Raw genomic sequence first — 17,116 nt, forward strand, 5'->3', positions numbered from 1 at the left:
TATGCATTTCAAATGTACCGTGACCTCCTGATAGCATGTCTTATATTACACAGGCACGGAAAGTCCAATGTTGTGTGCAGCTGTACTGCAAAAGAGCATGGGTATGTGCAGAGGGTATCCATCCATGCAAGAAAGTTTTATTTAAGACAAAAATGTGCTTCTTCTCAATAATCTCAATTATCTAATTTGAAACACCTTCGACACAGGTTTGATGTGTAAGCATTTCCAGGCACTGGCTTTAACTACAAGATTGTTTATATATGTGTTAAGGTCAACACATTCATTTTTTTTTCCATTTATCCAATTCCAGGTCATGGAACATCTGGCATAGGCTCCAGACCTCCCAAGACCCTGAATAGGAGAATAGGAAGATGCAGGTTTAACGCCAAATGGATTGAGCAGAGGCTAAAGAGTGGGCTGGCTAGCAAGGCAAGGCCTTGATCTTAAATTAACATCTTCAGGGTTTCAAACAATGTACTATAACTGTTTGAGTACTGAATATTGTTGTATTTGTATGCATCAAATAAATTCTTGATATAACGACCTGCAGACCATCTGATTATGTGTCAGTGCGCGAAATATGCAGCTGAATGGTGAGATTAACCAAACAATAGATTGTTATTTATATTACTTAAATGTACATTAAACTGCTACAAATGATATATGTGCACAAAGACATCCACATATACAGAATAAATACTTTCACCAAACTGTACTTATACACACACACACACACACACACACACACACACACACGAGAGGTAAGGAAATACAAGCTCACACGAAGAGCTCTCTTAAAACCTCACCAAACACAATGATTAGGTAATAAATCCCCTCATTGTGAAGTCAGTCAGGATATTCGCAACAACAAAATAAATAAATAACTTTAAAAAAGTCAAATGTTTAGATAAGCAGTTGAGAAAGATGCTTGCTAAAAGCAGTAATGATTGCCGTGTGTTTAAAATTAAAGTTGAAAATCTGGAATCAATGAAAGTCAGCAAAACAGTCATGAGATATCATCCCTGAGGAAACTGTTACATTCAAAAGGCAAAACTAAAGCCATAGCATGTTTGACTGCTGCCATTACTACGCCGACTTAAGGTAAATACTCTAAATCAGTGGCAGGGGACAAAATTCACTTTATTACTTGCAGACTACAGGAACACAGATTACAAGATGCTTAATTCTAGTCCAAAAACCAGAAACCTACCAAAGAAAACGTTGTCAGCAACAAAAGCATTTTCACGGTTTCCACGTCCTCACATTTAGTCGTGAAAAAGTTTCTTGGCTCATGTAAAATACAGATTTGCTACAGCTGTGCTCTACAATGCCCGGCCTATACCAGATCAATGAGTCTACAGAGAAGTTTTGTATCATCAGTAAACTTTTTTTTTTTTTTTTTGTAAACGTATACAAAACATTCCCTACAGGAGAGCACACAAGCATTTCTGTGTCATTGCACAAGTCTTTCAGATATGTTTAGCGGAAACAAGAAAACAGTTAAGTTATGCAAATTAATGCAAAAACAGAAACAGACTGAGGATGTTTTATATGGCTGTTTGAAACCACATACTTCCCCCTGATTATGCATATCAACACAGCCTCCGGTCCTCAAACAGCTGATGTTTTATCGACAGCACAGTAGTATGAAGCAACTTAAATGTCAGTGTCTTCACACTGCCTTATGTCTGACCCCACATAAACAGAAAACCCTCTATGGCTTTTCCAACTAACGCACAAGCCTTGCCCTATGATATGGAATATCACACTGTGAATAATGAGGAACACCCGTGAAGTCGTTTGCGCTGGCTCGCTGGTGCCGGTTGCCTGAGAAAAGGACAGCGGATTAAATGAGCACTTGTGCTCTCATAAAAGGGACCACTGTGCTTGGCAGATGTGTAGCTAGCCTTTAGCATTAACATTTTGTGCATGGGCTATGGAATCGCTTGTGCCGTTTGATGCCTCTGCCAAACACTGAGGGACTTGATGCTGCAGTGTAATCTGTTCATGCAAAATGCAGATTGGTTAGAAAGGGCACAGAGACTGTGTGGAGCTTTGGACTCGAGGAAAAACTAAGTTCTCACAGATGTTATGTGACGTCAAGGAGGACCTGTAGCTTATGAAATCTGCAATGCTTTTATTGGCACTTCAAGGTATAGTCTCATGGGAATGATAATTAGTTTGCATTTTCATTAGTTATACTTATTCATTAGTTATAATGCACAGTTTGGTGTTAATTTGTATTACTTCAGTTATGGTCATTTAAACAGTATCAAAGGAAAACATGCTGGCAGGCTGAAAAACTGAATGCCCTTGTCAGGACAGGAAGATATTTCATGTTCCTTAATCTTCTTGAGGCTTAAATCACCTTCATTCTGATTTGTGTTGAACAGGGGTGGCAACACAGTGCTGCGACCAGAGCAACCTTCAGTACAGGAAAAACAGCTTGCAGTAAAAATGATGACACTGAGGTGAGAAGTTGGCCTGAAGCTAGAGCCCTCACTGTTGAGCAAATGTTTAAATGTTGGCTAACAAACAAATGTAAGCGAGTTCACAGGTTCAACACTGTTTTCAACATAAGAGGTCTTCTACATGATTATGATTATTTTTTTTTGTTAATCGTAAAGAAAGCTTATTACCAGTCAGTGGGCTAAAAGATGACACAGTGAGGTCACAATATCATCATTGTTTGACATCTTAATTCGCAATTTAACTTCCCCAGGGAAATCATAAGATATGGCAGTTACAAAAACCACAGGCTGCCTCTCTTTATTGACTCGGTTCCTCTCAAACAATGTGTTAACAAGAATACCCACCTTTATTTACCTCAGAGGGCCTTTTATCGTTTCAGCTCCGACTTCCAAGCCTGAGAAGTGTGCCAGGTGTGGTGCCTGATAATGTAATGCTCTACAGATAAAACCCAACTGTTACTGCAGCCTGTAGCTCGCTTCCTATTGTGACTCACACCCAAAGGGTTACATGCAGGCAACATCCTCAAGAATCCAGCTCCGTTCCAAAGCAGGAAATAATGACTGGGCTTCAATAGAGTCACAGTGGAATTTGTGCTGTTTTGTTTAGATTACATGTCGAGACATGCGAGCAAAGTGCCGTTGCTATAATTTGGTACATTTTAGAGATGCAGAGACCATGTTCTCTGGCTGGGCGAGTTGACTTTATGAGTCAGTAAATCAAAATCACTACAAGAGACATCAGTTTACATTAAGCGTCTAGGAGGCAAACATGGAAAAAAGCTACCGATTAAAATGTGGCATGAGATAACATCCAATAAAGCACTCTAGCACATGTTTCTGTCGAAAAGCCTTTGTACGCCAAGGCAGAAGTTGGATGCATGTTAACATTAAGCCACCTCAAAGCACGAGAAACAGCATTTCTTTTAACGGTCCTTTGAGGCTTGCTCCCAAAGTGAGCCAATCCCATTAGGGAGTGAGATTTCAAGAAAAAATACCATTTAATTTTCACCAGTTTCTACAGAACTGTAATTCAATGCTACCTATAACTGGTGGAGTCTGTGGTGGAACTTGTTTTCTTCTACAGAGAGCTTCAACAGCTTTTGTATTTGTCTTTGGTCATTTTCTAATTACAGAGTAGAAACTGTGCGATTAAGGTTTAACAAAACAACAACCAGTCACAAAAAGTAAATTCATCGACATTCGTTCTGGCAGAGAGCGCATCGGGTGGTAGCAGCGTATTATAGCTTGTTACTGGTAAACACAAGGGAAAGTATTTTTTTCTGTCAAAACGTATAACTGAATGATTAATCAAATATTTGAAGATAATGCACATTCCTGATAATCAGACCGTTAAAAACTCTCTACAAAACATAGTTTTGCCGCTATGGATAGTTTTGTCTTTCATAACTTCAGGATGCTTCCTCCTGTATTTATTGTGTTGGTATGTTTTTCCAGTTTTGATTAATTAAATTGTAGTTTTATTAGTCTGTTACTTATCACTAATTAGAAGATCTATGTGTGTGTGTTGCACCTTCACACTTTATGGATGCTGATTGCTAACCAAGTTTGTTAGCCTTAGTTTATAACTTAGCATCCAGGCTCCACCCAAATATGGTTACATCAAAAAACAAAATGGCAGCTGCAAAACGCCAGCGGGTGACATCACAATGGCTACGTCCATGTCTACCATGTACATGTGAAGTCTCAGTCAAAGAAAGAAGCTAAAATTCATATGAAGCTGTTCAAGATGTCCTCTGGGGTGATTCACAGGGATATGAAAATAACACAACAGCTTGTGTTGTACATTTTCAATTACACATAATGCTAATGAGTCTTTTCCTGTCACGTAGGCCCAGAATGTGCACACATATCAGCGGTCAGCTGGTCATCGGCTCCTGCACTGTGTGCAAAGTGCAACTTTTAATAGAAGACATGAGGCAACACAAACTGATCAGTTTTGTCTTTATGCTAGTTCATTGAGGTTGCCTTGGTGTGTCAGGATCCTAATCTTCATACAGACATTCTCTGTGTTCTGTAACCACAGGGCCTAGAGCACGCAGCCCTGTCCCGGAACAGTGATTAGCATATGTATGGGCCCTCTGCTCCTAAACTCCCACACAAAAGGCAGGCGGGCCGTGTAGCCACGAGGGCCAGGTGGTAAGCAGTGGGATTTCTCCTCGCTTCAGTCATAGCCTGGGGGACAGGTGCAAACAACTTCACCTCCATGCAGGGCTGAATTACAGCTCAAAGGAGAGGCTGACTTGAACTTGTGCAATGCACAACAAAAGAGTCTGTGGATCCTTTGTGTGCTGCTTGCTTCTGTTGTTGTCTCATAAAAAGAGCTGGGGCCAGGCACAACTTGTTAACAGGAAGTGGTCTATGACTATCCTTCGGGGATGGTTGTGCATTTAAGAATTTGAAAACATCTAAAATGTTTTCCATTTTTTCCACAGCTTCTAAAGACATAAATCTTAAATTGGATTTTCATTTTAGCCTACTTCAATCAGATTTTTACAGGTAAATATGGTTAAGACCAAGGCAAACATCACAGAGTGCTTAAAACCCTCCACTAAGTCTAAAAGATGGGTCCATTTATTAACATTAGTCAAGATCCAATCACTATCAAATCGACTTTCCATTCTTGCCCAGTCTGTCCAGAATGCACAGGAACCCTGTAATTAGAGATGTTTACTTTGCACACAGCCGGCTCAAGAAACTTCGTAGGACCCACTCACCACTTCCTCAGCCTACACACAAAGAAATGCAAGGAGAATGAGGGGTTAAAGGGATGAAGCCCATGTAAATGAGCCTCGGCGGTCTTCATTCAGACACATGAAAGGCTTCTGTTAGCACAGAGGAGAGCAGCCCTTGTCATGATCATACATATTCAATATTCTTTCATAACAGAAACCCTCCCCCTACAAAAAAAGGCTCTTTGAGTGAAACTACATTTAACACTGAGTCACATGGCAAGATTAGTAGCTGATTATGTGTGGGCAGTTATCCAGGAATACTGTGGTCAGATTCAATGTGGAATCCATGCATATGCCTTATGAAGTGTTATAATGCATTAAAATGTTGTGCTTTCGGGGAATTTCAGACTATTCAGACAACTCTGTTAGGTCTACACTGGCAGCCGACTCCAGACTTCAACCACCAGATTAATATAACAAAAGTCTTTCGCCAGCACCAAGCACTATGACAGAAACTATGAAAGAAACCAAAAAATAGTTTTGGTACTCATGCCTGCAATTATTTGCTGGGAAAAATCATTAATTTGAAAAGCCCTCCTGGCCTCATGGTTGACAAAGTGGCCTTAAAATAAGATTATAATATTTTATGTCTTTATTTTCCAGTCAACTGTAGAAATAACTTTAAATGGCCATAAACCACACTCATTTAGACAGATATTATTGGGGCAAGTAATCATTGTGCATCTCCACTTAAATGCAGTATTTTGACTCAACTTTTCCAAACATTAAAGACTCTTTCACCACCTAATATTGCATGTGCACGCAAAATGTAACGCTGCAGAGGCTTAATACTGAGTTATGATGCATCAGTTAAAAAAACTTCAGCTACTAATTTCCTTCTTATGTTGACTTCTCTGCCTGTAGTGATTGTATCCCCCATTGTATCCCCTATGGCTTAGAAGATGACTACAAAGGGTCCAAAATTCCAGTGTAAATGGGATTGTGATGTAATCACAGTTGTTACAACAAATGCAGTGACCACATACAAAGCTGTCTTTGACATCTAACAACAGAAAAAGAGCTAAAGCCTGAGCTTCAAACTCACAAGAATAACTTGTACATATGTCAAAATCTTTTGAAAAGTTGCCCATGTTTCATTTGAATAGCTACAACTGTAACAGCATATACAACAGAACATGAGAAAATGATGCAAATGTTTCCTAAATCAAATAATGATTTATTGCAGAATTGATTTCCAAAGTTCAGGGAGTTACTTTGGGCACCTCCTTGTTTCCAGAGAAAACCGTGCAATACATTTTTAAAAGAAAAATGTCCAGAGAGACATCAACTACAACACCCAGAGTTAATTTTGGCAGAAACTCTCCAATCACTAGGCTTAAAGGTTGATTAAATGCACGCCAGCATTGCGTAAAGGTTAAAGATTACTGTTGAAAAGAGTTAGGTTGAGTCAACCCCTGCAGGCCTACAGCCAAGGTAGGATTTTCTGAACACCATGTACCTGTGTGGCTTTGTCTTTCATGCAGGAAGGGTAGGGTCCATGGGAGTCCCGAGGCCACTGGCCAGTGAGGTATGGCCCTGTGATGGCATCCAAGGAAGAAGCCCGTCGAATGGCACTCGAATTCCTCACCTGTAATTTGGATCTTTCTGCTGTAAAGTTAGAAAGAACGAAGAAACAGAATTAGACACACACGCATTCACGCTGGCATCAGTGCATGTCATGATGTACAATACTGCCAAACACCCTGAGGCATCTTTTGACTCTTCCTTGCTGAGTGTGTTAGTAAGTTTCAACTGAAATGCTAACATTTTAGTGTAACAAATCACTTACTGCACAAATGCAACCAGGAACATGAAGCCATATTTTGAATGACAAACCAAACCCAGTAGTTACATTTATCTAGAAATACAGGAGCATGTAAATCGATGTCAGTTATAATCAAAACATACTGCTTTGATTATAAAAAAGCAAAATCAAAACAACAACAACAAGCAATGTAATAAAACATGGCTTCAACTAACCAAATGAGTTTGTGTACCAATATCTTCTAGTTTTGAAAGTATGGACAGTGTGATGTGTTACAGCAGAGCAAAGAGAAGGCTCGCGACCTGAGGCAAATGTAAATGGCTGAGCAGCAGTATCTGACATTATGAGAATAATCTACTATGAGCTGGAGCAGTTAAGCACACGCCACCCACATAAGAACTCATAAACAACCACAATGCACATCAATACTGCCTGCATCCACTCTGCATTCCTGCAGTGCCACGCAGTTAAAAACAAAAAAAACATGTAAAGATATAAGCTCGAATGTGCTTAGAGACTGCATTACATTTATTAGCCTCAATTATACTTGTAGTAATTTCTAAAAAAGCAAGTGTACGTTCTTTCTTTCATTCCCATATCAAAGGCAGAGTAAAGGAACAGAACGATGAGCAGGAAATATGCTTGTTTACTTTATTCCTTGCCTGAGCAGGCTAGGGCAAGGGCCTTTCCAACAGACACACAGACTAAACTATCTCCATGAGGCACCTCTCTCCTACTAGAACTACACAGCCGTTCATTGTTGCTCTTTGTTCGCAGAATACACAGGCCTACACACCCAAAGGTATTGCCTAAGTAAGCTTACTGGGCTACAGTAAAAATTCCCTGAAGCATTCTAGACAAAGGAAGCAGGCTAAATTTCTATCAATATTTATATAGTCCAAGCCAGTGCTCTCAAAACTGGGATTGTAGTTATTTTCCATCATTTCCCCACTTGCCAGACTAGAATAATCTCCCGATGAGAAAAAAGAAACAGTATGAAAGAAGCCAAGACATCAAAGCAGTCTATCTGCTGATTTTTTTCATGGGTAAAGTAAGTGTATGTCAAATTAAAGAAATATTTTCAGGTTGAACTTCCCTTCGCAGTTCAGACAGCAAGCTGTGATGAAGTCTTTGCATTTCCAGGATGGTGAATTATTAGCTGTAAGGCAAATGTGATAACAAACATGTAGTTCTCTTTTGCAAAGTATAGGAGAACTGTTCCCCCCAGGTTTGCACAGGGATGCGCGAGACTGGTTGAAGAGAAAATTTGGTTAATTTAGTATGATCTACAATTCTACTCTTTTAGCGTGACAATTGGCAGGTTTTCTAGGTCATATGATAGCAAATTGAATGCGTTTGGGTTTTAGACAAAACAAAAGACAACTCAAGACCTTCTCAGGCAAGTGCATTTTAAGAATAAATCAGTAAGTTTTCCTATTGGTACCAGGCTTAAAAAGAGACAGACTCGGTTTCTTAGACATGGTTTAAGCCTAATCCTAGTTTAGAAACCCTTGTAATGGGACACTTAGGCTTAATCCAAGTTAATATGGCAAATCTACTGAAAGTGCCAACATGTATCAAAAGTTGGTGTTAATTTTTAAACTGACATCAATTAATTCAAAGTATTTAGTTGAGTTTGAAAAGCAAAATGCGCTCCGATTTTTCCTTTTTAGATAATTTTTTAATCACTTTGAGGCACCAGCTAAAATCTTATTCTCAACTTGCACGTTGATAACAAGGGGTTAGGGTTTTTAAGACATAAGATACAACCAGTTAATTAGTTAATGCAGTGCTGCTCAATTATGGCAAAAATAATCCCAAATACTTGGCAAATATAAAGTATCCATATGCTGCAATAGCAGCACCTTTATGTAACAATTATAAGTAGATGAGAGGAAAAAAAATACACATTTAGCTAACAAATGTGTCTTTCAGACAGAAGATTTATTTTAAATGAACAGTAGAATTGATTTACCTGCCTGATTAAAGCAAACTGCTTTATGTTAAAAATAAATAAAAAATAAATATAAAGCACCCTGGTGGAGAGTAAATCTGAGATTTCAGGGCGCAACAAAAAGTAAAGCGTAGGGTGCTGGCAAGACGACAGCGTCAATATTCACACGATACCAGAGATTTTGTTTCAATCATAATGAGAGGGGGAAAAAGCAAATAAAAATAATCACTTAACTGCACAGCCCTAAGCTAATATATATCTCCAACAACCCTACATGTGTAGAAACAGTTATAAAAGGATAAATGGAATTAAAGAAGTCTTTAAAACACTAAAAATGAGAACTAAGCTAATGGTGGGCTAATGTATTCATTGCTGTGTGTAAACAAAGTAATGCTCTTCTGTATGTACAGTTCAGTGTGGGGGTGGGCAATAAAACGAAAAGATAATTATGAAAAAAAACTTTTCTTCAGTGAAAATTTAAGATACGGTAAATATCATTTGTTTGTATTCTTTAACACTTGAAGGTTTTGAATGGTCAGAGTTAAAGTTTTAGTTTATTATATACACTTGTGTATTTAAAATGCAGCAGCATGGAGATCTACAGTACATTTATCATGTTCAGCTTCACACATTTTCACTTAGGAGTAAAAAATGTATTTATTTATTTTTTAAAGTGATTTGATTTTATATCTTGATATATCCACTGACGTGAAAAAAAAATTTTGCGATAAAAGTTTTTTTCACCATATCACCCAGTCCTAATTCAACGTCCTGTTCCAAAAACATCACGGCTGTGATGATTTCATGTTCTGATTGTACTGTGGAAGCAAAAATTGTATAAACAACGTTTCAGTCCAGCTAGCAGGGAAACTAATATATAATGGAGGACATTAAAAGCAAAGTGGCAGCAGTTTGGATGTTTTTTGTTTGTTTGTTTTTCTGGGGGGCTTGTTTTTGTTTTGTTTTTTATTAATCTCGCCACACCAGCATGATAGTTTGGCTAAAAGGGCATTGGCCCAGTGTATTATTTTTGGAGAAGCCTAGTTACATTTATGATAACAGAACGTGTTACTGTCTGGTCCATATCTGGTACTTATGTGTGAAGTTATGCACAAAAAGAAGAAATTAGCATGACTATATATGACAGCAGTATGCAGTAGATGCTTATTTAAATGAAACTTCTGCAAATACAGATTTGGTGAATAACACCAACACATTTTTTTTTTTTCCACAGTTTTTCTAAATAAAGTAAATTTATATTGTTAAATATATGCATCACATTGTACTTTACAAAGCTAGAAAATATTTAACACAATATTTTAGATGAACCTTATGTTATCCTACATAAAAGAATGTTTCTCGCTGTGAGGAAGAGAGGGGAACCAGAGGTTATTAATTTAACACCAGTATCTGATCATTGCAAAAGCCAAGGTATCTATATCCTACCTTAAAATGGGGGCGGGGTCTGACAATTTTGAAATTTAGCATTTGAGCATGCACTGCCATTTCACACAAAATAAATGAATAGATGATAAAATTGTGATTGACATCCGAGTTTGTAACTGTGTGTGTCTTTGCAGGCTGAGAAATTGCTTATTAGCACAAAAAAAAAAAAAAAAACAGTAAAATAAATTCGGATACATTAATATAATATAAACATTATTCACATCCGAGTCCAGTGGGTATATTTCACAACAAGCTAGTATGAACAGGTTTGAATGCATCTCAGTGAATGAGGAACGTATGTGCTAACAAATCCCCCATTTATGTGTGTGGACTTAAGAATGAGCAACCTTTAGATCAAAGTTGAGGGTAAACTTCCAGGTGCTTCAAAATGTCACATGCATAGAGATGAAAGTACAGGAAACAGTGCAGTTGTGCTACAGTACACTGATTCAGACCACATTCATTTTCACATTTGGTCCTACTCTGCAGTTTGAATAGCTGACAATGAAGCAGGGCCATTTCAGCACAGCTGGCACTTTGACTTTCATTGTGGGGACAGTGTGGTAAAAGATGATGTCATGTTGGTGAACCTAAAAGGTCATAAGGTGAAATATAATACTCTTAACTCTGTCCACCATCATCAGGCTAAGATCTAAATCATGTGAACCAAAGTCCATCACCACACCCGTGGCACTGTAAGCCACTTTGGACTGAGTTTTCCACCAAATGGCAAGCATTATGTCTATGAGTGGGTTCAAAGTACTACAGTGTATGAGAAATTATACACTGCACAGACTATTGCTGTAGTCAAATCACACTGAGCTGCAGCAACGAAAGATAAAGTGAACAATTTTTGCTCATATTGAGGGCTTTTCCTGGCTTAAAAGGGACCTTTGCATGGGGATGACTATACGTGAACGCCTGACTGGTCTGCAAAGCAAAAAGTCTGTTACCTAACTTAGCAGAAGTCTATGTATTTTGCACTTGGACATTGGATAAACAAAAAACGTATTTTAGGTTTGAGTAAACTACCAAAAAGCATGTTAAGATTTTGTATACATGCAAAAATTTTGATATATTAACAAAACAACAACAACAACAAAATAACAGCACAGTAGATCTTGTGTTTGTAAATCGTGTTTTGCAGTCAGAGGTAAGCTTGTGTCAGAACGTTACAGTTCTGCAGTAGCATCTCTTTATTAACCTCGTGGAAAACTCACTTTAGTGCCACATGGCATCCACATTTACCCTAAGTATTCCTGACCAATAAATGCACTGTACTGGAAAACACCTGCAAACATTACCCCCCTTTAAAGAATTACTTTCTGAAACGTGAAACTATAAGCAAAAGTGAAAGTCAAACTTAACCCAATCTCTTAAAATATTTCTTTTTTAATTAAAGTTCCATTTTCAAAAACAGATGACTGGGATGTTTTATTGAGTCTACTGTGATTAGAATTTGCTGATCAGTGGAAATAAATATCACCTTCACATGGACACTATTTTACACTTTTTTTTTCTCAAGAAAAAAAAAAAATAAAAATCATCTCTAGGTCTAGAAACACTTTCTATACATTTTATATAGTAAGGCTGGCATTACCACAAAATAATAATGATGCACTTTATTTCATAAAAACAAAACAAACAAAAACAAAAAACTGGAGTTCAAACCCATTCAGAGGGCAAACTGGACTCACTGGTGGACAGGGTCTGGCCTAAGCTGCATGCCCGACACCATGTTTTTACACTGTAGATCAAGAATTTCTATTGATATTTTATGTAACAGGGCTAAGAACTGGCTTAAGGTCAAGGACATGGACATAAAGTGCAGCTTTAGAAGACGTGAGCTGTGAAAAAGAAATCCGACTATAAACTGCCAAAGCTTCAACACACCGACTCTGCCTTGTATAAGCGAGCAGTCAGGGAACAAAATCTAGACTTTCGGGATCACTGCAGACTACATGTAAAGATTGTAGACAATCTCGCAATCTTGCTGTTTTAAATTGGGGGGGATCTCAATAATGCCAACAACAATTATTAACCCTTGGCCCATACTTTTCATGGACAACACTAATAACTGTATTTTTCAAATTAAAGTACACCACTGACCAGGATGCCGGGTAATGCTAGCTAACAATCTGCTGGAAGGGAGTCTGTTGTTGCTTTGGGGATCCGTGAACACAGATGGACGCTGAAGAAACAACAGCAACAAGACTAATTTTGTGTCATTTCTGGCCATGCTGCCTCTGTGCCAGACTTGCCCTGGAGGTGAGGTTTAGGTTGCCCCACCCACCCACAATTACAGTGAACCAAGTAGGACAAAGACAAGAGTACTCAAGACTGACAGTTGTTTTGCATGACGTCAATACAATTTGTGTCACCAAAAATTGTAATTTGTCCAAATGGATTTTATCGTGAAGCTGAACTTCTTAGTGCTTATGTGGGAAAGTTCAGCTAGATGTTAATTGTGACATGACCCATTAATCCATGAATTTCTCTAGTTCATGTTGAGTGTTTTCACCTTTGTTATCCTGGTGTTTAGAAACCTGGTGAAAATAGTCAGGGGGTGCATATGACTGTGACACTACTCGCACAAAGCCTCGTCAACACAAGTTGTTATCCAGTGAGGACATCCTGGATAATCCTCTGACACTTAAACAAAATTTGCTTAAAAAAAAAAAAAACAACAACTTAATGCTTGATTCATTGTGATCTGAAACAGGTGGCTGAGCCCATAAACTCATCAGGAAAGTATTTACTGGGGCCAGGAAGGAGAGCAGTTTTTCCATAGACATTTATAGAAGCGCAAGTCTATTTGGAACCACAGTTATTGCCCCCTGGAGGTCGTTAAAAGAATGCAGATATATCTATGGTCAGTGTAAAATACTGCATTGGTGAAGCATTTCTAATGTAACAGGGAAATTCTGCATACTTGTCACTAATGAGGTAGGTCACACAACTTCAACATTAATGCACAACTCCGCTAGCTCACCAGAGCTACTTCACAAGGAATGTGCTACTGTGCTCAGAGCTCATAGCCCTTTTTACTCTTCAAGTGTAACTCATCAGATCACTCTCTAGGCAGAACATTAGACCACAGAGAGGTGGCTATATCAGAGCCAAAATTTGTTTTACACATTTTTTTAAAAATAAGTACACCAGTAATTGGGGTAAAAAGAAAAAAGCTGCATATGAGACCTGACAATCAGCCAATGCCCGGAAGAAACTTTGCCTGACACAAAAAATGATTTGACTTATGAATAATGGGCTGATTAACTTCATTCATTTCAATCTGTCTACTTGACAGTTTACAATCATAAATGTCTGTGTTTTACTTACTTTTGTAAGTGAAATAAAAGTGACAGGCATCTTTGTGTCATATCTTTATTTTAATGATCAATAACTTATTCTGGCAATCTTATCGGTTATTTGTTTCAGTTGTTTTTCCACCTTTAAATTGATCTATATGCCACATTTTTCACTTCCGGGAACCATGAGACCACTTGCTGATGTGGCCCATAGTACTTGTCATCTGACGCCTCTCAGGCGTGTTTGTACTGTGGGGTCACATCCATGAACGAGGGTCAAGCCTCCATCATCATCACCACCGACATGGGACACTAGTCTGGGTTAGAGGTTGACTCTCTCAGAGGACCGAGGTATGCATGGCATGCCAACAGAGCAGGGGATCAACACCAACTCAGGTGAAATTCACCATGCTTGGTAAAGCTGCCCACTCAGTTGTTATTGAAGAGACTTAGTTTCCTGCCTTGCATGCTACACTAATCAAGGCTGGAGGTCATCTCATTCAAAGAACTGAGGAATGTGAAGCACGTCACAAACATTAAATTCCACACACTACTCCATAATAACTATCGTGCTGCACTGAGAAAAGAGGGCACCCATTTCGTTAAAGGTAAGAGGGAAAATCTATTAGAATTTGACAAATGGAAGTAACACTGCCCCAGCTGCTGAGGCAGGAGTAGTCACTTAGGTTAACCAAAGCAGAATGAGCCTGTTTTGCCTCAATATACAGGAAAAGCAGGCCTTTCTTATCACAGAGTGTTTCAAACACTAGCTTGACAGAGCGTGGTTAGGAGTGTTTTCTCTACAAAAACACGGGGGCTACAGAAAAAGTAGTATTCTTTCAGCAAAAAAGAAAAAGTGCACTGCTGGCCTGTGAAAGCATACTGCTACAGAAAACCGGCCACAGGGTCAATATTTGGCAGGAGAAGCAGCCAGTTAAATAAGGTTTAGTCAGTGAAGCACTGGGTGCTGCCTAAACTCTCATATGCTCCTTCACTGTATCTCCATATCTCTTCCAAAGATCAACTGGGCATGACATGAAACAACATAAGGCCAGGCTCTGCTATCCATGTGCAAGGCAGCATGGTGAGGTTTAGCATATGTTCAGAGTACATGCATCTATGTATGGAGTGAGAGTCAGTCTAAGCAACACCTGACCATTTCTCTGGCGTGGCTTCTCCTGGGAGTGACGTGGCCGCTGTTATAACTAAAATCAGGTCTTTCTGCCAATTCTCTCCTTTCAAAAGAGCAAATAAAGTAAAGGAGCCAGTATTTCACTCCAGCCTCTTTATGACTGCATAACTGCACTTAAAGATAGGCTTAATGCATAAACCTCCTTCAAAGCAAGTGCCAGCCTGACTCCAGACTTACTTGTTACCCACCCCAAAAAATAATATGCGATCACATTTTAGCACATTTAATGGCATGACTATACACCACACAGTGACAACATAAGGCTATCAAGACAAGTCATCCTGAATCAAACGCACGTGGTGAGCATTTGTTGACCCAGCACAGGCAAAGTTGCTGAAAATCTTGTTTTTACCTCTGGAAACTGGAGAGTCTGGGGGGCAAGACGACTCCTTATTTTCGGGGGACAGTCTTTGCTTAGCATTTGCACTTCCTGAACTGAGTGTCGGACTGGAGGGGGGGCTGGAGCCCCGGCTGTGGCTCGTGGCTCCTCCGCACAGGGTCTGTGGCCGCGTGGGACTGCTCTGACCCGCACGAAGGAGCTGGTAGGGCACAGTGGCACGGATGGGGTGCAAACGGCAGCTGTTGTTGTTGAAGGAGCCGGGGGAGCCCGCATTGCTGCGTCTGACCCTCGGCTGCTGAAGGGAGTTGCTGGGGGCTGACATCCTCACAAAGTGACTGTAATTCTTATCGCAGTGAAAAAAAAAAAAAAAACACGTACTGCCAAAGTTGCTGTTTTTCTGCAGAAGGAGATGGTGGTGGGGAGAATGGGATGGGGTGGGGGCGGTAAGATAAACATTAGCTTGTTAGCAAAAAACAAAACAAAAAAACAAAAACGTTAGCTTCCTTTAAAAAAATCACCTCATTCGTTCGAAGAAAAAAGCAGGTCAAAGACGTATTATTACGGGATAAACTTACCTGTTAGATACTAACAAATGCCGTCGTAAGCTGCAAACACAACATGGGCAACTTTAAAAGTTGTTTTGTAATACTTCTCATTACGTTTAATTCGTGTTTTCCAGCTCTCTCTGCGTCTTCCCCATCCTGTCCACTCACTCTAAATGACAGTTCTTTCTACCAGACTACTGGCTGCTGCCTGTGGGCGGAACACAACGCTCAATTCCGAGCGTATGATTGGACACTGGGGGTGTACAGTAGCGACGCTGATTGGTCCAAATTTATCTATTGGCTATATTCTCAGCCAATTATATCTGTAAATATTTTATCGGTACATTATTTTTTTTTAATTACATAAATAGCATATAGCTCCAAAATAAATATTAAAACTTTGAACAAATAAAAACTTGTCAAATGACTTCATGACATTATTCCTTATTTTGTCAGATTCAGATGCAATTTCACACTGAGGTGAATGGCTTTTACTGCAGGCACCCTCTGCACCTCTTTACAGGCAGTGAAAACTTAGTCATCAATTTCAGCTCCACAGGAAATTTGGACCACCTCATACCACAAAGTCTACATTTATTAGCTGTTGTCCCTATATGACTCACTGAGCTCCTTATTTTATTGTATTTAGATTGTTTTGCAATCGAGATTTTTGTTCTTTTTGTTCTACTTTCTATTTAACTGGCAATATGATAAGAAATTTCCATACATTTTGTCACATTGTATTGCTTTATTGAGCTACTTCACATCATTTAGTTTGTCACACGATGTGTTTAATGTTTTTTGCATTAATAAAGTAAAACCCAACCAGTTTATCCCAGCCTCATTTAGTGCACCGTCCACTAATCCAGAACCACCTTGCTTTGAGGAAACAGTGCTAAACACTGCAGCACCATACCTGTTAATCTCATTTATCAAGCGGTTTCCCTTTTGCAGAGGACTGGAAAGTTTATATCTATATTTGATTTTAAAAAACATATATATTTATAAAAATCAACTCTGAGCGGCCTTGACCTTGTTTCACCTACTTTCCTGATTTCCTTGTCTCTGTTAATGATACTGTGCATAAGTGACTTGAGAGCTTGCTTATGTGACTTGACTCAGGTCAAATTCCTTTTATGCTTAAAGATATTTGGCAAATGAATGTGTGTGGTGAGACGGTTGGTCATCTGTTCCTTTTCCAATGGCAGAATCTCACTCAAACTTCAGGCAAGCTCCAGATGACAAAACATCTTTATTCCACGACAACTGGCCAAACTACATTTGTGTTATGTTTAGAAACATAAAAGTGAAAGTTCCAGAAAAGCAGCCAACTTGGAGTGGA

The 17,116-nt window shown here is 39.0% G+C and overlaps 1 protein-coding gene across 2 annotated transcripts in view; it reads right to left on the minus strand.

Annotated features, from left to right (window-relative positions):
• The window catches only part of glcci1b (glucocorticoid induced 1b), a 28,043-nt gene extending 12,111 nt beyond the window's left edge, over positions 1-15,932 (minus strand). For both annotated transcript variants that reach the window (XM_084944217.1, XM_084944216.1), the window contains exons 1-3: positions 15,805-15,932; positions 15,242-15,626; positions 6,684-6,832 (exon numbers count right to left, since the gene is read on the minus strand). In XM_084944217.1, the coding sequence (XP_084800343.1) occupies positions 6,684-6,832; positions 15,242-15,551 (459 nt within the window). In that variant the 5' untranslated portion in view covers positions 15,552-15,626; positions 15,805-15,932. The remainder of the gene's footprint in view (positions 1-6,683; positions 6,833-15,241; positions 15,627-15,804) is intronic.
• Positions 15,933-17,116: the final 1,184 nt, after the last annotated feature.

This window comes from Perissodus microlepis, chromosome 11 (assembly GCF_051167445.1).
Source record: "Perissodus microlepis isolate ML-2025 ecotype Zambia chromosome 11, ASM5116744v1, whole genome shotgun sequence".
Taxonomy (NCBI): domain Eukaryota; kingdom Metazoa; phylum Chordata; class Actinopteri; order Cichliformes; family Cichlidae; genus Perissodus; species Perissodus microlepis.